The 26,615-nt window shown below is 44.6% G+C and overlaps 1 protein-coding gene across 4 annotated transcripts in view; it reads left to right on the top strand.

Annotated features, from left to right (window-relative positions):
* The window catches only part of uba6 (ubiquitin like modifier activating enzyme 6), a 258,666-nt gene that overhangs the window by 174,932 nt on the left and 57,119 nt on the right, over positions 1-26,615 (top strand). For all 4 annotated transcript variants that reach the window (XM_078214148.1, XM_078214151.1, XM_078214150.1 and 1 more), the window contains 3 exons: positions 11,152-11,257; positions 17,266-17,355; positions 17,465-17,545. In XM_078214148.1, coding sequence (XP_078070274.1) covers positions 11,152-11,257; positions 17,266-17,355; positions 17,465-17,545 — 277 coding nt within the window. The remainder of the gene's footprint in view (positions 1-11,151; positions 11,258-17,265; positions 17,356-17,464; positions 17,546-26,615) is intronic.

Here is a 26,615-nt window from a genome sequence, read left to right on the forward strand (position 1 = left end):
ATGCTGAATTCTCCCTCAATTGTCCCAAACAGGCTCCGGAGTGTGGCAACTTGGGGATTTTCACAGTAACTTCATTGCAGTGCGAATATTAACTTGTGACTAATAAATAAACTTTTTAACTTTACTTTACTAACAGGGTAAACAGTGAAGTTAAATTGCTCAGAATCTGGTGCCAAAATGAGGAAAGGACAACTCCATATGTCTTGCTCAGCTGGCTGGACAGCTGGTTTGAGATGCGGAGCGACGCCAACAGCACGGGTTCAATTCCCATACTGGCTGAGGTTATTCATGAAGGACTGTCTTCTCAACCTCACCCCTCATCTGAGGTGTGGTGATCCTCAGATTAAATCACCACCAGTCACTCGCCCTCTCAAAGGGGAGAGCAGCCTATGGGAACTTTACCTTTTAACCCAGAGACCCAGGGTAATGCTTTGGGGACTCAGGTTCAAATCCTACCATGGCATGTGTTGAAATTCGAATTCAATAAAAATCTGGAATTTTAAAAAGTCCATGAAAGCATTGTCAATTGTCATAAAAGCCCATCTCACTCCTCACCAATCTACCTGTCGCAGATGCATCTGTCAATGACAGTAATAGTAGGAATGACCGCTTCACAGTACTTGTGGAGACAAAGTCTCTTCTTTGGAGAAGGTACAGAAGAGGTTTACCAGGATGTTGCCTGGTCTGGAGTGTATTAGCTGTGAGGAGAGGTTGGATAAACTTGGTTTGTTCTCACTGGAACGATGGAGGTTAAGGGGTGATCTGATAGAGGTTTACAAGATTGAGTGGTATGGACAGAGTGGATAATCCGATGCTCTTTCCTAGGGTAGAAAAGTCAAGTACTAGGGGACATAGGTTTAAGGTGCGTGGGGAAAAGTTTAGAGAAGATGTGCGAGGCAAGTTTTTTTTACACAGAGGGTGGTGACTGGAACACACTGCCCGGTGGTGGGAGCAGGTACGATAGTGGCATTTAAGGGGCAACTAGACAAATACATGAATACGATGGGCATGGAAGGATACGGACTTCATAAGTGCATATGGTTTTAGTTTAGGCAGGCATCATGATCGGCGCAGGCTTGGAGGGCCGAAGGGCCTGTTCCTGTGCTGTACTTTTCTTTGTTCATATGGAGGATACCCTCTTTCGTGTTGTGTGGCACCACCACCATGCTAAATGGGATAGATTCCAAACTGATCTAAAAACTCAAAACTGGGTGTTCATGAGGAACGTTGGGCCATCAGCAGCAACAGAATTGTTCTCCACCACAATCTGTAACCTTATGGCCTGGCATATTCCCCCACTCTACCATTACCATCAAACCAGGGGTTCAACCCTGGTTCAATGAAGAGGCATACCTAAAGGAGGTGTCAACCTGGTGAAGCTACAACACAGCTCTATTTGCGTGCCAAACAGAAAAGACAGCATGTGGCAGACAGAGCTAAGTAATCCCACTGCCAAGCTCTGCGGTCCTGCCACATCCAGTCATGAATGATGGTGGTCAAATAAGTAACAGTAGGAAGAGACTTCATAAATATCAATGAGGAGTAAATCCAAATTGTCAGTGCAAAAGGCAAGGTTGAAGCATTTGCAACAATCTTCAGCCACAAGTGCCAAGTGGCTGATCCATTGTGGCCTCCTCCAGAGGTCTGCAACGTCACAGGTGTCAGTCTTCAGCCAATTGATTCACTCCACATGATATCAAGAAACAACTGCTTACAGAAAAGGCAATGGACCCTGGTAAATTTCCAGTAATAGTCCTGAAGACTTGTGCTCTTTAGCCAAGCTGTTCCAATATCGCTACAATATTGGCATCCACCTGGTAATGTGTAAAACTGCCCAAGTATGTCCTGTCCGTAAAAAGCAGACAAATCCAACCTGGCCAGTTATTGCCCCATCAGTCTACTCTTGATCATCAGCAAAGTGATGGAAAGTGCGATTGCTGGTTCCATCAAGCAACACTTATTCAACAATAGATTGGTCACAGATATTCAGTTTGGGTTCTGCCAGGACCACTCAGCACCTGACCTCATTACTGTCTTATTCCAAACATGGGCAAAGAGCTGAACTCCAGAGGTAAAGTGAGAATGACTGCCCTTGCCATCAATGCTTCATTTGTCCAAATGTGGCATCAAGGAGCCCTTACAAAACTGGAGTTAGTAGCAATCGGCGAAAACACTCTGTTGGTTGGAGTCATACCTACCCCAAGGAAGATGGTTGTGGTTGTTGAGGGTCAGTCATCTAAATCCCAAAATATCACTTCAGGAATTCCTCAGGGTAGTGTTCTAGGCCCAGTCATCTTTTACTGTTTCATCAATGCCCTTCCCTCCATCTTAAGGTCAGAAGTGAGATTGTGCAATTATCTTCGAACAATGTCCGGCACCGTTTGTGACGACTCATACTGAAGCAATCTGTGCCCATATGCAACAAGACCTGAACAATGTCCAGGCGTAGGCTGATAAGTGGCAAGTAACATTTGCACCACATATGTGCCAGGCAATGACTATTTCCAACATGTGAAAATTCAACCATCTTCCCTTGTCAGTCATTGGCATTACCGTTGCTGAATCTCCTAATATTAACATCCTGGGATAGGATATAAATATGTCTGGTCCAGCTCAGGCTAGGAATTCTGCAGAGAGTAACTCACTTTCTGACTCCCCAAAGCCTGTTTACCATTTACAAGTACAAGTCAGGAGTGTGATGAAATACTCTCCATTTTTCAGGATGAATGCAGCTCCAACAACACTCAAGAAGCTCAACATTTTCCAGGCCAAAGGAGCCCATTTGATTGGCACCCCATTCACCATCTTGAACATAGACTCCCTCCACCACTGACACACATTAGCAGCAGTGTGTACCATCTACAAGATGCACTGCAGTAATTCACCACGGCTCCTTTGACAGCACCTTCCAAACCCGTGACCTCTTACCACCTTGTGTTAATTAGATCCTCGCCAGTTCGTGGAGTCAGAGCTAAAACTTTGCTGGTAAGAGTTTATTGACTCAGTTCACAGTCAACACTATTGCACCACTCTTACCAGCTATCCCCATTTATAGGTTTACAAATACCCATTACTTGTTTGAAATCATAGAAACCCTACAGTACAGAAAGAGGCCATTCGGCCCACCGGGTCTGCACCGACCACAATCCCACCCAGGCTCTACCTCCATATCCCTACATATTTTACCCGCTAATTCCTCTAACCTACGCATCCCAGGACACTAAGGGGCAATTTTAGCATGGCCAATCAACCTAACCCGCACATCTTTGGACTGTGGGAGGAAACCGGAGCACCCGGAGGAAACCCACGCAGACATGAGGAGAATGGGCAAACTCCACACAGACAGTGACCCAAGCCGGGAATCGAACCCAGGTCCCTGGAGCTGTGAAGCAGCAGTGCTCACCACTGTGCTACCGTGCCGCCCCGTTTAATAATGTAATTGCCGTTAAACTTCAACAAGCGGCCTAACAATGGCTTACTAAAGCAATTATTATTAGATTCAAAGAGAAGTCATCTAAAGTTACTAGAAAAAGTAGCTAGCCTGAGGATTGGGAGCAGTTCAGAATTCAGCAAAGGAAGACCAAGAGATTGTTAAGGGGGAGGGGGGGGGGGCAGAATAGAGTATGAGAGTAAACTTGTAAGTAACACAAAAGTGGACTGTGAAAGCTTCTCTAAGTATATAAAAAGAAAAAGATTTGTGAATACAAATTATAATAGAGAACAAGAAAATGGGAGAGCAATTAAACAACTACTTGTTGTATCTTGACGGTGGAAGACACAAATAACTTCCTAGAAATGCTAAGGAACCAAAGATCTCGTGAAAAGGAGGAATTGAAGGAAATTAGTAGTCCTAAATAAAATAGTACTGGGGAAATTAATGGACTGACAGCTGACAAATCCCCAGGGCCTAATAATCTACGTCTCTGAATAGTAAAGGAGGTGTCCGTGAAAATAGTGGTTTTGTTGTCATGTTCCAAAATTCTATAAATTCTGGGAATTACAGCCCCGTTAGCCTAACATAAGTAGCAGGGAAAATACTAGAGTCCATTATAAGGGATGCGATAAAGCAAATTTAGAAAATATCAATGAAATTAGACGAAGTCAACATGAATTTATGAAAGGGAAATCATGTTTGACTAACCTGCTGGAGTTTTTTGAGGACATAATTAGTAGAATAAATCAGAGTGAACCAGTGGATGTGGTGTATTTGGATTTTCAGAAAGTTTTTGGTAAAGTCCCACATTGGCTGGGGCATCAAGTACAAGAGTTGGGAAATCATGTTGCGGCTATATAAAACCTTGATTAAGTTGCATTTGAAGTATTGCATGCAGTTTTAGTCACCACACTACCAGAGAGACGTGGAAGCTTCGGAGAGAGTGCAAAGAAGGTTCACCAGGATATTGCCTGGTCTTAAGGTTGTTGGTTATGAGGAGAGGTTGAATAAACTAGATTGTTTTCATTGGAAAGACAAACTGAGGGGAGACCTGATGGAGGCCTACAAAATTATGAGAGGCATAGACAGGGTGGATAGTCAGGGGCTTTTTCACAGGGTGGAAGTGTCAATTATAAGGAGGCACAGGTTCAAGGTGAGAGGGGGAAAGTTTAAGGGACATGTGCAGGGGAGGTTTTTCCACACGGAGAGTGGTGGGTGCCTGGAATGTGCTGCCAGAGGAGGTGGTGGAAGCAGGCACATTAGCAACATTTAAGAGGCATCTGGGTGGGTACATGAATAGGAAGGGAATAGAGGGATATGGACTGAGTAAGGGCAGAAGGGTTTTTTTTGGAGTTTAGTTACGGCATCATGATTGGCACGAGCTTTGAGGGCTGAAGAGCCTGTTCCTGTGCTGCACTGTTCTTTGTTCTTTGTTATAAGAGGTTAGTATGCAAAATTAAAATACTTGGAATGTCGGTAATATATTGGCATGGATTGGGAATTGGTTAGTAGACGGAAAACAAAGTAGGAATAAAATCTTGGTTAGGCCACATTTGGAGTATTGTGTGCAGTTTTGGTTGCCACACTACCAGAAAGAAGCTTTAGAGAGTGCAAAGAAGGTTCACCAGGTGGCACGGTGGCACAGTGATTAGCACTGCTGCCTCACAGAACCAGGGACCAGGGTTCAATTCCAGCTTGGGTCACTGTCTATGTGGAGTTTGCACGTTCTGCCTGTGTCTGTGTGGGTTGATTGGCCAAGCTAAATTGCCCTTTTAATGTCAGGGGACTAGCAGGAAAATACTTGGGGTTACAGGAATGGGGCCTGGGTGGGATCATTGTCGGTGTATGCTCGATAGGCCAAATGGCCTCCTTCTGCACTGTAGGGATTCTATGAAATGGATCTTTTTTTGAAGTGGCAGGCGGTAACTAACATGGTCATGCAGGGATCAGTGCTTGGGTACCAGCTGTTCGCAATATACATCAAGGATTTGGATGAGGGAACCAAAAGTAATATTCCATGTTTGCTGATGACATGAAACTTGGTGGAAATGTGAGTGGTGAGGAGAATGTTAAGAGGCTTCTAAATGATTTGGACAAATTGAGTCAGTGGACAAATTGAGTCAGTGGGCAAATACATGGCAGGTGCAGTATAATGTGGATAAATGTGAAGTTATCCATTTTGAATGGAGAAACAGAATGGCAGAGTATAATTTAAATGTTGATAAATTGTGAAATGTTGATGTACAAAGCGACCTGAAAACAAGCTTGCAGGTAAAGCAAGCAGTTGGGAAGGCAAATGGTATGTTGGCCTTCGTTTCAAGAGTACGTGAGTACAGGAGTCTCAGTGCGGCTGTAATTAAGGATGTGATAATAGCACATTTAGAAAATATCAATGAAATTAGACAAAGTCAACATCAATTTATGAAAGGGAAACATAAGAACTAGGAGTTGGCCATCCTGGCTCCTTGAGACTGCTCCACCATTCAGTAAGATCATGGCTGATCTTTTTGTGGACTCAGCTCCACTTACCTGCCCGCTCACCATAACCCTTAATTCCTTTACTGTTCAAAAATGTATCTATCCTTGCCTAAAAACATTCAATGAGGTAGCCTCAACTGCTTCACTGGGCAGGGTTGTGTGAAGAAGTTCCTCCTCAACTCAGTCCTAAATCTGCTAGGGGGCTATGCCCCCTAGTTCTAGTTTCACCCGCCAGTGGAAACAACTTCCCTGCTTCTAACTTATCGATTCCCTTCATAATCTTATATGCTTCTATAAAATCTCCCCTCATTCTTCTGAATTTCAATGAGCGTAGCCCCAGTCTACTCAGTCTCTCCTCATAAGCCAACCCTCTCAATTCCGGAATCAACCTAGTGAATCTCCTCTGCACCCCCTCCAATGTCAGTATATCCTTTCTCAAGGAAGGAGACCAAAACTCTATACAGTACTCCAGGTGTGGCCTCACTAGCACCTTATACAGCTGCAACATAATCTCGCTGTTTTTAAACTCCATCCCTCCAGCAATGAAGGACAAAATTCCATTTGCCTTATTAATTACCTGCTGCACCTGCAAACCAACTCCTTGAGATTCCTGCACAAGGACACCCAGGTCCCTCTGCACAGCAGCATGCTGCAATTTTTTACCATTTAAATAATAGTCCATTTTGCCATTATTCCTACCAAAATGGATGACCTCACATTTACCAACATTGTACTCCATCTGCCAGACCCTCGCCCACTCACTTAGATTATCTATATCCCTTTGCAGGCTTTCAGCGTCCTCTGCACACTTTGCTCTGCCACCCATCTTAGTGTCATCTGCGAATTTTGACACAGTACACTTGGTCCCCAACTCCAAATCATCGATATAAATCATAAACAAATTAGAAAAACAAAAGCATGTTTAACAAACCTACTGGAGTTTTTTGAGGACACAACTAGTAGAATAGATAAGATAGAAATTGGTGGCCGTTGATTGGGAGAGGCTGTTCGGGGGTAAGTCGATGTCTGGCATGTGGGAGTCTTTTAAGGAACAGTTGATAAGGCTGCAGGACAGGCATGTGCCTGTAAAAAGGAAGGACAGGAAAGGTAGGATTTGAGAGCCGTAGATAACCAGGGAAATTGAGGATCTGATCAAAACGAAAAGAGAGGCGTACATTAGGTCCAGGCAACTGAAAACCGATGCAGCTCTGGAGGAATACAGAGAGAGTAAGAAAGAACTTAAACGGGGAGTTAGGGCAAAAAGAGGTCACAAAATGTTCTTGGCAGACAGGATTAAGGAGAATCCTAAAGCATTTTATTCATATGTTAGGAACAAAAGAGTTGTCAGAGAAAAAGTCGGACCTCTCGGGGACAAAGGACGGGAATTATGCTTAGAACCCAAGGGAGTAGGGGAGATCCTAAATGAATAGTACTGTTCTATGTTCTAACTTTGCTGAGGGGAGACTTAATAGAGGTTTATAAAATGATGAAGGGGATAGATAGAGTGAACGTTCGAAGACTATTTCCTCGGGTGGATGGAGCTATTACAAGGGGGCATAACTATTGGGTTCGTGGTGGGAGATACAGGAAGGATATCAGAGGTAGGTTCTTTACGCAGAGAGTGGTTGGGGTGTGGAATGGACTGCCTGCAGTGATAGTGGAGTCAGACATTTTAGGAACATTTAAGCGGTTATTGGATAGGCACATGGAGCACACCAGGATGATAGGGAGTGGGATAGCTTGATCTTGGTTTCAGATGAAGCTCGGCACAACATCGTGGGCCGAAGGGCCTGTTCTGTGCTGTACTGTTCTATGTCTATGTTCTATGAATACTTTGTATATACTATGAATATTCACAAAGGAGAGGGACTTGTTGACTGGGAGTGTCTCAGAGGGAGGTGTTGACCCATTAGAGAGAATCTCCATTACAAGGGAGGAAGTGTTAGGTTGTTTAGATAACATTAAAACTGACAAATCCCCAGGGCCTGATGGCATCTATCCGAGACTGCTCAGGGAGACAAGAGATGTAATTGCTGGGCCTCTGACGGAAATCTTTGTCTCTTCATTGGACACAGGTGAGGTCCCTGAGGATTGGAGGAGAGCGAATGTGGTACCGTTATTTAAGAAGGGTAGCAGGGATAACCCGGGTAATTATAGGCTGGTGAACTTGACGTCCGTGGTAGGGAAGTTGTTGGAGAGGATTCTTAGAGACAGGATGTATGCGCATTTAGAACGGAAAAATCTCATTAGTGACAGACAGCATGGTTTTGTAAGAAGGTGCCTTTCAAATTTGGTGGAGTTTTTTGAGGAAGTGACAAAAACGGTTATAGAATCATAGAATCATAGAAACCCTACAGTGCAGAAGGAGGCCATTCGGCCCATCGAGTCTGCACCGACCACAATCCCACAATCCCACCCAGGCCCATATTTACCCGCTAATCCCTCTAACCTACACATCCCAGGACTCTAAGGGGCAATTTTTAACCTGGCCAATCAACCTAACCCGCACATCTTTGGACTGTGGGAGGAAACCGGAGCACCCGGAGGAAACCCACGCAGACATGAGGAGAATGTGCAAACTCCACACAGACAGTGACCCGAGCCGGGAATCGAACCCGGGACCCTGGAGCTGTGAAGCAGCAGTGCTAACCACTGTGCTACCGTGCCGCCCCACGAAGGAAGGGCCGTGGATGTCGTCTATATGGATTTCAGTAAGGCATTTCACAAAGTCCCTCATGGCAGGTTGGTTAAGAAGGTTAAGGCTCATGGGATACAAGGAGAGCTGGCTAGATGGGTAGGGAACTGGCTTGGCCACAGGAGTCAGAGGGTAGCAGTCGAAGGGTCTTTTTCCGGCTGGAGGTCTGTGACCAGCGGTGTTCCGCAGGGCTCTGTACTGGGACCTCTGCTATTTGTGATATATATAAATGATTTGGAAGAAGATGTAACTGGTGTTATCAGCAAGTTTGCAGATGACACGAAGATGGCTGGACTTGCTGATAGCGATGAACATTGTCGGGCAATACAGCAGGATATAGATAGGCTGGAAAATTGGGCGGAGAAATGGCAGATGGAATTTAATCCAGATAAATGCAAAGTGATGCATTTTGGAAGAACTAACGTAAGGGGGAATTATACAATAAATGGCAGAGCCATCAAGAGTATAGAAACACAGAGGGACCTAGGTGTGCAAGCCCACAAATTCTTGAAGGTGGCAGCACAGGTGGTGAAGAAGGCATATGGTATGCTTGCCTTTATAGGACGGGGTATAGAGTATAAAAGCTGGAGTCTGATGTTGCAGCTGTATAGAACGCTGGTTAGGCCACATTTGCAGTACTGTGTCCAGTTCTGGTTGCCGCACTACCAGAAGGACGTGGAGGCGTTAGAGAGAGTGCAAAGAAGGTTTACCAGGATGTTGCCTGGTATGGAGGGTCTTGGCTATCAGGAGAGATTGGGTAAACTGGGCTTGTTCTCCCTGGAAAGACGGAGAATGAGGGGAGACCTAATAGAGGTGTACATAATTATGAAGGGTATAGATAGGGTGAACAGTGGCAAGCTTTTTCCCAGGTCGGACGTGACGATCACGAGGGGTCACGGGCTCAAGGTGAGAGGGGCGAGGTATAACTCAGATATCAGAGGGACGTTTTTTATCATAGATCATAGAAATCATAGAAACCCTACAGTGCAGAAGGAAGCCATTCGGCCCATCGAGTCTGCACCGACCACAATCCCACCCAGGCCCTACCCCCACATATTTTACCCACTAATCCCTCTAACCTACGCATCCCAGGACTCTAAGGGGCAATTTTTTTAACCTGGCCAATCAACCTAACCCGCACATGTTTGGACTGTGGGAGGAAACTGGAGCACCCGGAGGAAACCCACAACAGTGATGTTGTTTTACACAGAGAGTGGTGGGGGCCTGGAATGCGCTGCCAAGTAGGGTGGTGGAGGCAGACACGCTGGCATTGTTTAAGACTTACCTGGATAGTCACATGAGCAGTCTGGGAATGGAGGGATACAAACGAATGGTCTAGTTGGACCAATGAGCGGCACAGGCTTGGAGGGCCGAAGGGCCTGTTTCCTGTGCTGTACTGTTCTTTGTTCTTTGTTTGTTTTTTGTTGAGTGAACCAGTGGATGGGGTGTGTATTTGGATTTTCAGAAAGTTTTTGGTGAAGTCCCACATTGGCCGGGTGAGACCACACCTGCAGTATTATGTGTAGTTTTGGTCTTATCTAAAAAATTGTATACTTATCATGGAGAGAGTGCAGTGAAGGTTCACTGGACTGATTCCTGGGAGGCAGGCTTGTCGTATGAAGAGGGTTTGGGTCAAATAAGCCTATATTCACTGGAATTTAGAAGAATGAATGGATATAATTTAATAAAATTCTAATATTTGGACAAACTGGATGCAACAATATTGTTTCCTCTGACTTGTGGCGGGGGGGGGGGTTCAAGAACAAGGGATCACAGTCTCAGGATACAAGGTAAGGCCATTTAGGAATGTGATGAGGAGAAACTTCTTCACTCAGAGGATGGTGAACCTTTGGAATCCTCTGATCCAGAAGGCTGTGGCAAGGTCAAGTCACTATGTAGTTAAGAAGGAAATGATTAGATTTCTGGCCTCTAACGGTGTCAAGGGGAGAGCATGGCAGCATGGAGATGAGATAGAGGATCAGCCCTGATCATAATGAATGGCAGATCAGGCTCGATGGGCTGAATTTCCTATTTCTATTTTCTGTGTTTTATGCAATTGCCAATAAACCTAGGCCTGGATAAGATATTCTATCGGAGAGTCGGTGCAAACTTGATGGGCTGAATGGCCTCCTTCTGCACTGTAGGGACTCTATGGCAGCAGGCGTGTGGGAACACCACCAGCTGCAAATTCCCCTCCAAGCCACACACCATCCTGATGTAGAACAACATCACTGTTGTTGGGTAAAAACCCTGGAACCCCCTCCCTCACAGCACTGTGGGTGTACCTACGCCACTTGGACTGCAGTGAATCAAGAAGGTACCTCACTACATCTTTCTTAAATATTAGACTCTACTAATCAATTTATGCTATTGCCTTTTGTTTAAGTGGAATAAAGTACCTACTGGTGTGTAAATTCTGACAGATGCAAGTTTTGTCTAGCTTGTATGAATTAGTTGTAAATTATGTCTACAAATTGCACTAACTTTTCCTGATGAATTGTTATTTATTTCATTAACAGTTGACTCTCTGTCTTTTCATTTATAGTCGATGTGTGTCAAATCAATGTCCTCTTCTAGATTCAGGAACTATGGGTACGAAAGGACACACGGAGGTCATTGTGCCAAACCTGACGGAGAGTTACAACAGCCATGTAAGTGCATTGCTTCTAAACAGTGCAATAGTCCAATGCTTTGCCTCTAACTCACAGTCAAATTGAGAAAATTGAATTATTAGGACAAGAAAAATGCAAGAGAGAGAAATGCAAATGTTTAGTAACAAATCATACCATAGAATTTGAAAATGAATTTGCCCAAATGTACAGCTGGCAGTAGACCTCTGACTTTAAACATACAGTTTTTCCAATCATCAAAGAAAAAGGGTGTAATTTTCCAGTCATGATGGTCGGGTGCGTAAAATTCAGAGTAAAGACCAAAAGTTGGATTCCTGCTGACAAAAAAGCAAGTCACAATTTTCCCCTCGGCATTTTTACGATGGCCTAATGCTGGGTCAACTTGCCCGCTGACATGTCAGGAACCCAATTTGCATGCTTCAGCATCTTAAATGTTCATTAAAAATGCAACTCACTTGAATCACGTTCTCCTGTCTACTTATGTGCCACAGCAGCGGGAAATTAGACCAGTCTGATTCATGACTAGGTTTAGGTGTGCACCTGCCAACCTTCACTTCACTCGTGTCTTCAAGGTGTATACAACTTTGAAAGCCTACCTGCAACAGCACTGCTTCAACTCGTCACCGCTGCCAAAGCTGTTCTCTCATGCAAGATGTGGGGTTCACAGACAGGGCTTTTTGCATTGAATCCTTCAGTGCACAGATGGGACTGTTTACATTGGGTGCTGCAGAGTCCAGCATGGTAGTGGAGGTTGCTGAGTAGGTAGAGACATGAGGGTGAAGGGAACAGGCGAGTTGGGGGAATGGCAGGCAGACTGGGGGTATTGGGAACAAGGGAGGGAAGGGAGGATAGCAGAGGGATGACTGGGGTGGGGGAGCTGGAGTTCAACATGGGAGGGGTGTGTGCCAGCTCAGTTTTCAATTACTAGGGGGCACAGGCAAGGAGCAAGGTTTAAAGGAGATGTACGAGGCAAGTTTTTTTTTTACACCAAGGGTGGTGGGTGTCTGGAACTCGTTACCGGGGGAGGTAGTGGACGCAGATACGATAGTGACATTTAGGGGGCGTCTTGACAAGTACATGAATAGGATGGGAATAGAGGGATATGGTCCCCAGAAACGTAGAGGGTTTTAGTTCAGTTGGACAGCATGGTCAGTGCAGGCTTGGAGGCCGAAGGGCCTGTTCCTGTGCTGTAATTTTCTTTGTTCTTTGTTCAGGAGGGGGATTGGTAGGGTGAGTACAGCACAAGAGGAAGAAGGTGCATGCGCTCAATTTCTTTGCAAGCGCCTCATTCCAGGAATCCACAGGAGAGCTATGCAGCATCTTTTGGCTCTCAACACACGAAACTATAAATAAAGGAGCTGATTGATGCTGTCTACAGTAACATTCATCATTATATAAAGTTCACAATGGAGGAAGCTGGCCAAACTGCTAGATTTCTGGGATATGCAGCAATCTCTGGCTGCCCAAGATGCAGGGAGCAATCGATTACTCTCAAAAACTCCCTAGCAGCAGCCCCGATCTTCATTAAAACGAAAGAGCTCCAATCTATCAATGTTGGGCTGTTTTCCGATCATGCACTTGTGTTAGGTACCCTGTGAGTTCTCCTAACTCCTCCATCCTGCACAGGTGTCAAATATATTTGAAGGGCTGTGGTGCATACAGGGTTGGCTGCAAGGTTTCATGGGGTATTTGTTGAAGAGGTGGCTCATGACAGCTGTGCACTGTCCTCAAAGTGCCTCAGAGGCAAGATACAATATGACACGCACTCTAAGAAAATGTCTGTCATTAGAAGCCATTGGCATCCTGAAGATGGATTTCTGTTGTTTGACGAACTCGGGTGGCACTCTGCAGTACTCGCCAGGGAGGGTGTCCTACATCATCATAGTCTGTTGCACCTTGCACAACCTGTCGCTTCAGATGAGAGATAATTTGTTATGAGGAGACATGGAGGAGAAAGCGCTTTCCTTGAATGAGAAGAACTTAAAAGGGCAGGGACCTGAGGAGGGCCATGATGGTCAGCTTCCATGTGAGAATGCCATCACATGGCATGACGCAGAAGACATGCCCGCAACACACTGAAAGCCTCAAGATTCCAGCAAGAGTAAGATCCAGGCAAGGGTAATTGAGTGGATTTCTTCTGTCCCTTAGCACCATGCCAGTGATTGGAAACATTACAAGTAGCCACATCACAAGCAAGGTCAGCATTTGATCTTGGGCCTGTGACCCTAAAGGGTAACAAAGTCCTCATTCTTAGAAAGGTCAGCACCCAAAGTTGCATATAGCGAGGTGAAAGGCTGCACACTAGTGCAAACTCTGCATCAACTGGCAATCGTTGCCACCTGTAGGAGAAACTTCCAGTAACCACAGAGATTTGCACATGGTCAGAGAGACCATAATGACTCCAGGTCATATCCTTTCACCTGCTCATTGAACACAGTTCGGTGTTTATTAAACAGCAACCCTCTAAGACACATGAGCATACATAATTCCATGGTGTTTTGCAAGGCTTAAAGGATCAGATCTCAATGTGCAGTCACTTTTAGGATAATACCTAACACATCTCCCTCACATGACATGAGGAGTGAGAGACTTAACATGTCTGCAGAACCCTGGGGCAGACAAAGAGATGCAATCATGAGTGGGAGCTTGGGTCACATTCACAAATCGAGGGCTTGTAGACTCATATGCAAGAGACATTGATATGATGAGACTATTTTCATGAACTTCAAATGTATTTATAAAGGTATATGATTTATATAGTGAGTGAAAAGCTGTGCCAGCCTTGTGGTCCCAGTATTTCTTAATGTTTCTTGACCATAAGATATAGGAGCAGAATTAGGCCACTTGGCCCATCGAGTCTGCTCCGCCATTCAGTCATGGCTGATTTGATTCTCATCCCCATCCTCCTGCCTTCTCCCCATAACCCTTGATTCCCTTATTGATCAAGAACCTATCCATCTCTGTCTTAAAGGCACTCGATGACCTGGCATCCACAGCCCTCGGTGTCAGTGAGTTCCACAGATTCACCACCCTCTGGCTGAAGATGCCACTCTAAGAATGTGAGACTGGAATGAGCAGAAGGTTGTCTTACCCTGGCAAAGCAAATTAAATCATTTGCCCTCTTCCTGCAATGCAGGACATTTCTTTTTGGATCCCAGCGACACAGACCTCTGCAGGAACCCCCTCCAAGGCCGACAAGGTGAGATAGGCAGATCTCTTGGTTCCATCCCGCAGGAAGAGGACATCACAGCGTTTGCGGACTGCATTGAGGAGAGCCACAAAGGAGTTATGGCTGAACCTTGGGGTGCTTCTTTCTCCTGGATGCCATCTCAGGAAATCCAGGCTGCTGAGAGTGAATGTGTGCTGAAGTGATGTTTAAATATGGCACCAGGACATTTGACCTAAACGGTGAGAACGGGGCAGACAAGTCAGCATCCACCCCATCATGTGTTTCGGTGGGCAGCTCGCCAATGCATATTTAATGAGATTCCAAGTATACAATCGGGTGCAAGAGCTCACCCCTGCCGTCCAGCTGTTTTATCCCTCCTAACACCGTGTTTAGTCTCCAGAATGGAAAATTCCACCCAAAGTCTTGTACACTGGTATTGCTTTCTTTGATGAACTATGCCAATTCTCCTCATTTTCTCTTCATCCACCCAATGATTTATCCAAATCCACACATCGTCTCCTGTCTTTAAAAAGGAATGATGTGGAGATGCCAGCGTTGGACTGGGGTAAGCACAGTAAGAAGTCTCACAACACCAGGTTAAAGTCCAACAAGTTTCTTTGGCAGCACTAGCTTTCGGAGTCTCCGACTCCTTCATCAGGTGAGTGAGGATTGTGTTCACAAACAGGTCATATACAGACACAAGCTCAATTTGCAAGATAATGGTTGGAATGTGAGTCTTTACAGGTAATAAAGTCTTAAAGGTACAGACAATGTGAGTGGAGAGAGGGCCAAGCACGGGTTAAGGAGATGTGTATTGTCTCCAGCCAGGACAGTTAGTGAGATTTTGCAAGCCCAGGCAAGTCGTGGGGGTTACAGATAGTGTGACATGAACCCAAGATTCCGGTTGAGGCCGTCCTCATGTGTGCAGAACTTGGCTATAAGTCTCTGCTCAGCATTCCAACTTGCATTCCAGACTCTCATTCCAACCATTATCTTGTAAATTGAGTTTGTGTCTGTACATGACCTGTTTGTGAACACAATCCTCACTCACCTGATGAAGGAACCTGAGACTCTGAAAGCTAGTGCTGCCAAATAAACCTGTTGGACTTTAACCTGGTGTTGTGAGACTTCTTGCTTTAAAAAGGAATGCAGTTCAAGAGACCTATCTACTTCACCTAAGCAGTGATTCTTAATATGTGAGTTTAAATAATGAGTGCTGTCTCAGCTGTTTGGGGCGTCACATGCACTTGCACACATGCACAAACTCAAATCAGCGACAAATATCCTGATTCCGTCTTGCCAGCCTCAACTCTCAGGTTGCTTATGGTAACCCTGGGACCTTTGCTGTTTGTAATATATATAAATGATTTGGAGGAAAATGTAACTGGTTTGATTAGTAAGTTTGCGGATGACACAAAGTTTGGTGGAATTGCGGATAGCGATGAGGACCATCAGAGGATACAGCAGGATATAGATCGGTTGGAGACTTGGGCGGTGAGATGGCAGATGGAGCTTAGTCTGTATAAATGTGAGGTAATGCATTTTGGAAGGTCTAGTACAGATATATACAGTAATGGCAGAACCCTTAAGAATATTGATAGGCAGAGAGATCTGGGTGTACAGGTACGCAGGTCACTGAAAGTGGCAACGGAGATGGAGAATGAGTCAAGAAGGCATGCTTGCTTTCATCAGCCGGGGCATTATGTTTAAAAGTTGACAAGTCATTTTGCAGCTTTATAGAACATTAGTTCGGCTGCACCTGGAATATAGTGTTCAATTCTGGTCGCCACACTACCAGAAGGATATGGAGGCTTTGGAGAGGGTACAGAAAAGATTTACCAGGATGTTGCCTGGTATGAAGGGCATTAGCTATGAGGAGAGGTTGGACAAACTTGGTTTGTTCTCACTGGAACAACAGAGGTTGAGGGGTGACCTGATAGAAGTCCACAAGATTATGAGGGGCATGGACAGAATGGATAGTCAAAAGTTTTTTCCCAGGGTAGAAGAGTCAATTACTAGGGGGGCATAGGTTTAAGGTGCGAGGGGCAAGGTTTAAAGGAGATGTACAAGGCAAATCTTTTATGCAGAGGGTGGTGGGTGCCTGGAACTCGCTGCCGGAGGAGGTAGTGGAAGCAGATTCGAAAGTGACTTTTAAGGGGCGTCTTGACAAATACATGAATATGATGGGAATAGAGGGATATGGTCTCCGGAAGGGTAAGGCGTTTTAGTTCAGTCATGCAGCATGGACGGTACAGGCTTGGAGGGCCGAAGGGTCTATTCCTGTGCTGTAATTTTTTTCGTTCTTTGTTCTTTGCCTGCCTTAGATCTGTAACTGTGTGTGGTAACCGTGCTATCAACTAACTCGTACAGCTTTTTATTTTTAATTGTACTTCCAAGATTGAGCACACATACATTGCAACCGAATTTTTGGCTCTCCATGGAATTCAGTTTGTAACTTCTGCTTTTAAAAAGGTTACTTGTATACTGCAATAGAACAGAAAGTATTGAGCTCTTCATCTTGTGGCTACTCCATGTAGCCCATTATGTTATTGGTTTGTATTTTATACCACCTTTTTATATTTCACCAGGGTTGCTAATTCTGATCATTATCAAATGACCAGTGCTGGGCAGTTGAAAACTGACATAGATTCAGTGGAACAATTGAGCCTTGGGGAGTCTTGGGATAACACAAGAAGTGTTATCAGTTCAAATTTTGCTATTACTGAACTTATTCTGTACAACAGCATGTGAAGCAAGTAACAAACGGTGCAGTCCACTTTGGGGATTTTTGCTGTGTGATATCAATGTTTCAACACTTGTATGTTTCTACATTTGCTAATTCAATATTGGTTTTGTACAGCGAGATCCTCCTGAAGAAGAAATCCCATTTTGCACGTTAAAATCCTTTCCAGCATTAATTGAACACACAATACAGTGGTCGAGAGATAAGGTATGTAGCAGATAGAATACTTTTGCATCAACTTCTTTAGACTACATGCCAAGTTAAGTGTTGTCCTCTTATTTTCTGATGGAAATTTTTATCCCATTTCTCATTTCAGTTTGAAAGTTCCTTTTCATACAAACCCTCCATGTACAACAAGTTTTGGGAAAATTATAAATCAACAGACAATGTTCTCCAGGTGAGAATAATTACACAAATGCAAATTGGGGAATCAGACATTTAAAAGAATGTACATGATATTGCAGTATGTTAAATAAACATTGCAGAACCACTTGCTAATTCAGGGCACTCGTATACATTCACTTCTTCTTCAAAGTAGGTCTTGATTTTCAAAAGCCTAAAAGAGCCTGCACTATGTTGTAGCATATTCAACTCCAGAAGGGTTGGTGATTGAGCCGATTCTTCCCAAGGCTAACAACCATGCCTGTCTAATAGCATAGTATAGTACAGTTGAATTTATGGCTGGAGAGGTGGTGCAGGAAGGAGGGCTTTCAACTCCTGGGACATTGGGACTGATTTTGGGGGAGATAGAAGTTGTATGAGTTGGTGAGGTTGCACCACAACGGGACTGGGACCAATATCTTGACGGGGAGGTTCACTAGTGATGCGTTTAAACTGGTTTGGCATGGGGGAGGGAACCTGGGTGTAGATTCAGAAGGAAGCGAAGCAAAACTGGAAATCAAAAGCCGAAAATTAGTAAATGAGTAGAAGGTCAAGGAATCAAAAGTGAAGAAAGGAGTAGACCACAAAGGAGTTGTTCAATGATTAGTGCTATTTATTTTAATGCAAGTAGCCCAAGGAGTAAGGCAAATAAATTGACAGCACACTTGGAATGGACACTTGGAATTATGATATCATAGCTATTACTGAATTGTGGCTTAAAGACAAAGAGGAATGTCGGCTCAACATTCCTTAATACAGGGTTTTCAAATGTGAGAGGAAGGGGAGAAAAAGGAAGAGGAGTCACAATATTGGTTGAAGAAGCTGGGAGGAGGCTAACAAACTAGAAAGAGCATCAAATGAAGCCATGTGGATTGAATTAAGGAACAAGAAATGGGTAATCACACACCTAGGAGTATGTTATAGACTTCCAAACAGAGACAGGTAAAGAAGAGCAAATATATTAGCTAGAATAAATTAATTGTGAAAAGATACGAAAGGTGTCAAATTATTAAAATGTGTTCAAGAAACCTATTTTAGCCAATATGTATTAAGTCCAATAAGAAAACAGGTAGTTTTGAACCAAGATCTGCCTGCATAAAAGAGAGCAATAAAGGAAATACTTCAGTTAATGAGGACGGGCATGAAATATTGAATGGGATATCGAATAATATAGAGCAAGGGGGTGAGTTGGGTGGGAGCGAGCAGAGTGGAAGCAGGGCAAGAGCAAAGTAGGGTGTGTGAATGGCAATATTGTTGCCAGGGGGGGGGGCGGGGGGAGGGGTCAAGAATGAAGTTGTAGCGAATATTGCAACTTTAAAAGGATATATCCTTCCTATTGCATTGGCGACATTATATTGATAAATATTGACCTGATCAACAAATAGCGAAATAAACAAAAACTAAGGTGTTTAGCATTCTTGAAAGTGGATAAATCACCAGGCCCAGTTAAAATATATTCAGGGTGTTGAATGATGCATGGGGGGAAAGAAGCAAAGGATCTGACCGTAAGTTTCCAACTTTCAATCTGAATTGGCTCAGTTGCAGGAAGCAAGGGGTTATGATTGGGTATTTTTGTTGTAAGAATGTGTCTCCAGTGGGGTCCTGCAGGGCTCAGTACTGTGTTCCTCACTGTTCATGGTGTATACCAATTAATTTAACTTAAATGTAAACCATATTATTAAGAAGTTTGCAGATGATACTAATATTGGCTGCATGGCTAGTCGTAAGAAAACTAGACTGCAGGAAGATATTAATGGACTGATCAGTGGGCAACTGTGGAAAACTGAATTCAATCCAGATAAGTATGAGGTAATGCATTTGGAAAGGACAAACAAGAATAGGAAATGTACAATAAATGATAGAATTCTGAAAAGTATAGAGCAATGCAGGGATCTTAAGAGTGTATGTCAACAGATTCAGAGAAGGTAACAGGACAGCAAGATAAGGTGGTCAGGAAGACAGTCAGGCTATTTTCATTCACTGACCAAGGCCTAGAATCCAAAAACAGGGAGGTTGTGCTAGAACTGTACAAATCATTGCTGAGGCCACGGCTAAAATATTGTTTATAGTTCTGGTCACCACATTACAGGAAGGATATAGAACAAAGAAAAGTACAACACAGGAACAGGCCCTTCGGCCTTCCGAGCATGTGCCCATCATGATGCCCCAACTAAACTAAAAAAAGACCTTCTGCCTTTACTCGGTCCATATCGCGCTCTTCCCTCCCTATTCATGTACCCATCTAGATACCTCTTAAATGTTGCTAATGAGCCTGCTGCCACCACCTCCTCTGGCACCGCATCCCAGGCACCCACCACTTTCTGCATGAAAAACATCTCCTGAACATAGAAACATAGAAAACTAGAGCACAAAACAGGCCCTTCGGCCCCACTAGTTGTGCCGAACATATCCCTACCTTTTAGGCCTACCTATAACCCACCATCCTATTAAGTCCCATGTACTCATCCAGGAGTCTCTTAAAAGACCCTATTGAGTTTGCCTCCACCACCACTGACGGCAGCCGATTCCACTCGCCCACCACCCTCTGTGTGAAAAACTTCCCCCTAACATTTCCCCTGTACCTGCCCCCCAGCACCTTTAAACCTGTGTCCTCTCGTAGCAGCCATTTCCACCCTGGGAAAAAGCCTCTGAGAGTCCACCCGATCTATGCCTCTCAACATCTTATATACCTCTATTAGGTCTCCTCTCATCCTACGTCTCTCCAAGGAGAAAAGACCGAGCTCCCTCAGCCTATCCTCATAAGGCATGCCACTCAATCCAGGCAACATCCTTGTAAATCTCCTCTGCACCCTTTCAATCTTTTCCACATCCTCCCTGTAATGAGGCGACCAGAACTGAGCACAGTACTCCAAGTGGGGTCTGACGAGGGTCTTATATAGCTGCATCATTATCCCCAGACTCCTAAACTCAATCCCTCGATTGATAAAGGCCAGCACACCATACGCCTTCTTAACAACCTCCTCCACCTGCGGGGCCGATTTTAGAGTTCTATGGACCCGGACCCCAAGGTCCTTCTGATCCTCTATCGTACTAAGAGTCTTTCCCTTTATATTGTACTCCTTCATCCCATTTGAACTGCCAAAATGGACCACTACGCATTTATCTGGGTTGAAGTCCATCTGCCACTTCTCCGCCCAGTCTTGCATCCTATCTATGTCCCTCTGTAACTTCTGACATCCCTCCAGACTATCCACAACTCCACCAACCTTCGTGTCGTCGGCAAACTTACCAACCCATCCCTCCACTTCCTCATCCAGGTCATTTATGAAAATGACAAACAGCAAAGGTCCCAATACAGATCCTTGGGGCACACCACTGGTGACCGACCTCCAATTAGAAAAAGACCCATCTATACACACTCTCTGCCTCCTTTGGGCAAGCCAGTTCTGGATCCACAGGGCAGCAGCCCCTTGGATCCCATGCCCTCTCACTTTTTCTAGAAGCCTTGCATGGGGGACCTTATCGAACGCCTTGCTAAAATCCATATAAACCACATCTACCGCTTTTCCTTCGTCAATGTGTTTAGTCACATTTTCGAAGAACTCCACCAGGCTCGTAAGGCACGATCTGCCCTTGACAAAGCCAAGCTGAGTATTCTTGAGCATACTAAACCTCTCTAAATGCTCATAAATCTTGTCCCTCAGGATCTTCTCCATCAGCTTACCAACCACTGAGGTTAGACTCACCGGTCGGTAATTTCCTGGGCTATCCCTATTCCCCTTCTTGAAAATAGGAACCACATCCGCAATTCTCCGGCACCTCACCCTTCTCCACCGACTACGCAAAGATCATCGCCAGAGGCTCTGCAATCTCTTCCCTCGCCTCCCACAGTAACCTGAGGTACATCCCATCCGGTCCCGGCGACTTATCTATCTTGATGCCATTCAAAGATTCCAGCACAACCTCTTTGTTAAAGTCCACATACTCAATCTTTTCAGTCCACCGCAATCCCACAGTACATCCATCCATGTCCTTCTCCTCTGTGAAAACTGAGGCAAAATACTCATTCAGCGCCTCTGCCATTTCTACTGGTTCCATACTGATTTTCCTGCCTTCACCTTTTATAGGCCCGATTCCTTCACGTCTCATCCTTTTACTCTTCACATATTTAGGGTTAATCACGCCTTAGGGTTTTCCTTAATTCTACTTGCCAAGATCTTCTCGTGACCCCTTCTGGCTGTCCTAATTTCCTCCTTTAGTCCCTTCCTACAAGCCGTATACTCATCTAGATCCCTATCTTCGCCAAGCTCTCTGAACCTTTTGTACGCTTTCCTTTTCTTCTCTACTAGGTCCCGCAAGGCGTTCGTGCACCACGGTTCCTTTAACCTACCAACTCCTCCCTGTCTGCTCGGAACATTGTCCTGTAGAACCCTAGACAGACATTCCTTGAAAAATTGCCACCTCACTTCAGTAGATTTCCCCGAGAATACCTCCTTCCAATTTACTCCTCTAATTTGCTGCCTTGCTGCCTTACTTGATATAAATGCTTTCCTAGCTTGCCTGATCCTCTCTTTTTCCAATGCAAGCATAAAGGAGATAGAGTTATGATCGCTATCCCCAAGATGCTCTCCCACTGAGAGATCTGACACCTGTCCAGGCTCATTGGTCAGTATCAGATCAAGTACAGCCTCTCCTCTTGTAGGCTTGTCCACATGCTGTGTCAGGAAACCCTCCTGAACACACCTAACGAACTCCTCCCCATCCAATCCCCTTACCCTAGGGATATTCCAATCTATGTTTGGGAAATTAAAGTCTCCCATCACAGCAACTCTGCTATTATTGCAACTCTCCAGGATCTATTTCCCTATCTGCTCCTCCACCTCCCTGTCACTATTGGGTGGCCTATAGAAAACTCCCAGCAAAGTGATCGACCCCTTCCCACTCCGAACTTCCACCCGCAGAGACTCTGTAGACAATCCCTCCACAGCATACACCTCCTCTACAGCTGTGACACTATCCCTGATCAGCAGTGCCACTCCACCCCCTCTCTTGCCTCCCTCCCTGTCTTTCCTGAAACATCTGAATCCCGGCACCTGTAGTATCCAGTCCTGTCCCTGAGACATCCAAGTCTCCGTAATGGCCACCACATCACACTGTGCATTAAAGTAAACACATCTCAATCCTTTGGTCTGAGCTCTCCCCTTCTCTATCCCCCGTCCATCCTCCCTCTTGCACCGTCTATGACCCTTCTCTGTTTGCGAGCTAACTTCCTCGCTCCCAGTCACCTCGTCTCGATCCCCTCCCCCCAACCTATCTAGTTTAAACTCTCCCCTGTAGTCTTAGCCAACCTTCCCGCCAGGATATTGGTCCCCCTGGGATTCAAGTGCCACCTGTTTTTTGTGTACAGGTCACACCTGCCCCTAAAGAGGTCCTAATGGTCCAGGAACCTGAATCCCTGAAAAGGATTTTTTTAAATTTTAAAAATGCACATCTCCCTTAAACTTTCCACCTCTCACCTTGAACCTATGCCCCCTTGTAATTGACACTTGGAAAAAGCCTCTGACTATCCACCTGTCTATGCCTCTCATAATTTTATACACCTCCATCGGGTCTCCCCTCAGCCTCCGCCTTTCCAGTAAAAACAATCCCAGTTTATTCAACCTCTCCTCATAGTCAGCACCCTCGAGACCAGGTAACATCCTGGTGAACTTTCTTTGCATTCTCTCCAAAGCTTCCAGATCCTTCTGGTAGTATGGTGACCAGAAATGCATGCAGTACTCCAAATGCGGCCTAACCAAAGTTTTATATAGCTGCTACATGATTTCCCAACTCCTGTACTCAGTGCTCCAGCTGATGAAGGCAAGCATGCCATATGCTTTCTTAATCACCTTGGCCACTTATGTTGCTACTTTTAGGGAACTGTGGACCTGCACGCCCAGATCCCTCTATGTTAATGTTCCTAAGGGTTTACAGTATAATTCACACCTAAATTTGGCCCTCTAAAATTCATCACCTCAGATTTGACGAGATTAAACTCCATCTGCCATTTCAGTGCCCAAATCTCCAATCTATCCATACCCTGTTGTATCTTCTGACAATCCCTGGCGCTATCAGCAACCCCACCAATTTTCGTGTCATCGACAAACTTACCAATCAGACCATCCACATTTTCCTCCAGATCATTTATATATACTACAAACAACAGAGGTCCCAGCACTGATCCCTGTGAAACACCTCTAGCTACAGGTCTCCATTCTGAAAAACACCCTTACTCTGCTCCTCTCTGTCTTCTATAACCAAGATGTGGAGATGCCGGCGTTGGACTGGGATAAACACAGTAAGAGTTTTAACAACACCAGGTTAAAGTCCAACACGTTTATTTGGTAGCAAATACCATTAGCTTTCAGAACGCTGCTCCTTCGTCAGATGGAGTGGAAATCTCATGTAACAATCATGTGACAATAACCAAGCCAGTTCCGTATCCATCTAGCCAGCCCACTCCGAATCCCATGTGATTTTAGTTTTTGTATGACACAGAAGAGGCTTGTGAAGATGTTAGAATGAATTTTAGTTATAAGGAAAAATTGAATATGCTGGAATTTCTTTTGTTGAATACGTTGGAGATGTTTTCTTTGGAATGGAGGAGGTTAATGGAAGATTTAACTTCATACACCTCAATTATCAGGGGCCTTGATAAAGTAGATCGAATCACATTACAAAATGTGCATGGAATATCAAACTGATTCTTTGGACCATTATGTGGGTTTTTGGGGCCTGTGTTCTCTGCATCTTGTTGTATGACTGGAAAATAGATCACTGACAATCAAGAAAGGAAACTGCACTGTTTGAAGTGCACTCTGGGCATCTAGTAGAAGAACAAAATCGCAAATGCAGTCGTCTTCTCGAGGCAAAACTCTCCAAGTTGGTACTCATCAAGCAGAGGTGATTTCACTGATGGAGCATGATCACGTACCTAAGGATTTTCTGTACAGCGAAGTAACCAAAGTCAGATGACTGGTAGGACACCCAAAACCTATGGGGGAGGTGTGATGGAGGAGTGAACCAGGGTTTTGTTGAGGGAATAGTCGCTTTCGCAAGAGAGGGGACGATGCATTTAGTGGTGGATGACCTGTTGAATGTGGAGATTGGTGGGACGGAAGTGTTGGTGTTATAAGTGTTGGTGTTATATATTTGTCATTTTTATAAATGACTTGGAGGAGGGGGCTGAAGGGTGGATCAGGAAATTTGCTGATGACACCAAGATTGGTGGAGTAGTGGATGAGGTGGAGGGCTGTTGTAGGCTGCAAAGAGATATAGATAGGATGCAGAGCTGGGCTGAAAAATGGCAAATGGAGTTTAACCCTGACAAATGCGAGGTGAAGAATGTGGAGGAACAGAGAGATCTTGGGATTCATATCCATAGATCTCTGAAGGTTGCCACTCAAGTGGATAGAGCCGTGAAGAAGGCCTATAGTGTTTTGGCGTTCATTAACAGGGGGTCTGAGTTTAAGAGCCGTGAGGTTATGCTGCAACTGTACAGGACCTTGGTGAGACCACATTTGGAATATTGTGTGCAGTTCTGGTCACCTCACTGTAAGAAGGATGTGGAGACACTGGAAAGAGTGCAAAGGAGATTTACCAGGATGCTGCCTGGTTTGGAGGGTAGGTCTTATGAGGAAAGGTTGAGGGAACTTGGGCTTTTCTCTTTGGAGCGGAGGAGGTTGAGAGGAGACTTGATAGAGGTTTATAAGATGATGAGGGGGATAGATAGAGTGAACGTTCAAAGACTATTTCCTCGGGTGACTGGAGTGGTAACTAGGGGGCATAACTATAGGGTTCATGGTGGGAGATATAGGAAGGATGTCCGAGGTAGGTTTTTTACTCAGAGAGTGGTTGGGGTGTGGAATGGACTGCCTGCAGTGATAGTGGAGTCAGAAACTTTAGGAACATTTAAGAAGCTATTGGATAGGCACATGGAGTACTTCGGGATGATAGGGAGGAAATACCTTGATCTGGATTTCAGACAAAGCTCGGCACAACAACGTGGGCCGAAGGGCCTGTTCTGTGCTGTACTGTTCTATGTTCTATAACTGGACGGGACGATCCCAGAATGGAACCTTGGCTCAAAAGACTGCAACTTTTACTTTCTTCAGAGAATGTGGAGGAACAGAGTCATAGGACTGCCAATTAGCTTTTAACAAAAGAAAACATGAAAAGTATGGTAATGCAATACTCTTTCACTCCCCATTACATTCACAAATGTATGCAGATCTCAGGTTTAACACCTCACTCTGAAACCAAATGGCAGATGCCACTCCATCTATCTTCTCAGATTCCACCCAGATGATTGTCACATGAGTGTTTCCAAATTCTACTTTCAGAAAGACACGCTTTAAAATTCTCTTTCAACCAGTGCTTTCCGTCAGCTATTTTCATGAGGACCCGCCTCCAGGTTTTCCAATTTTCTGTTCAGGATTCCTTTGACTTGAATGCTTTCATACAAACTCTGAGATCCAGCCACTGATTGCTCCACAATTACTTCAGCTACCACTTTACAGGCTATAGTAAGATATCGCAGACCTTAGAACCACATCAGATATCTTTCTGGCTTCTCAGTAGCCAACTCCTTCTCAATTCTGTCTGTGGCTTCAGTGAACAGTACCCTGCTCTAGATCCTATTTCCTCTGTGCCTTTAACTTCAGACTTCCTGGAAACTTCTCTTCATTTCTCTCGTTTCCTTAACTAGCTGTTCCTTAGATTCCTGGCACTTGCTTCCTTGCACCTTACTCCACTTCATGGCTTTTCTTCTAGCAAAGATGAGAAAGATGTTCCCTCTTTAGCTGCTATGCACCCCTACTCTGGCTTCCAATTACAACTAAATTGAAAAACTACTTTTCCCTAAAAGTGCACTAGGTTGCTAAGCAACATCTCAAGTACATGTTTAATTTACCTCGTAAACACTCTCAGCACAATAGAAACACAGTTTGAACTGAAACCAAAACCGCCATACATGCAAACGCCTTTGCTTAACGTGAATCTAACTGAAATTGTACCCTTTCCTACACATAATAAATTAAACCCATATACCTTATTTCTAATATTTAACAATAGAAATATCGATCACT

This window comes from Mustelus asterias, chromosome 6, assembly GCF_964213995.1.
Source record: "Mustelus asterias chromosome 6, sMusAst1.hap1.1, whole genome shotgun sequence".
Classification (NCBI taxonomy): domain Eukaryota; kingdom Metazoa; phylum Chordata; class Chondrichthyes; order Carcharhiniformes; family Triakidae; genus Mustelus; species Mustelus asterias.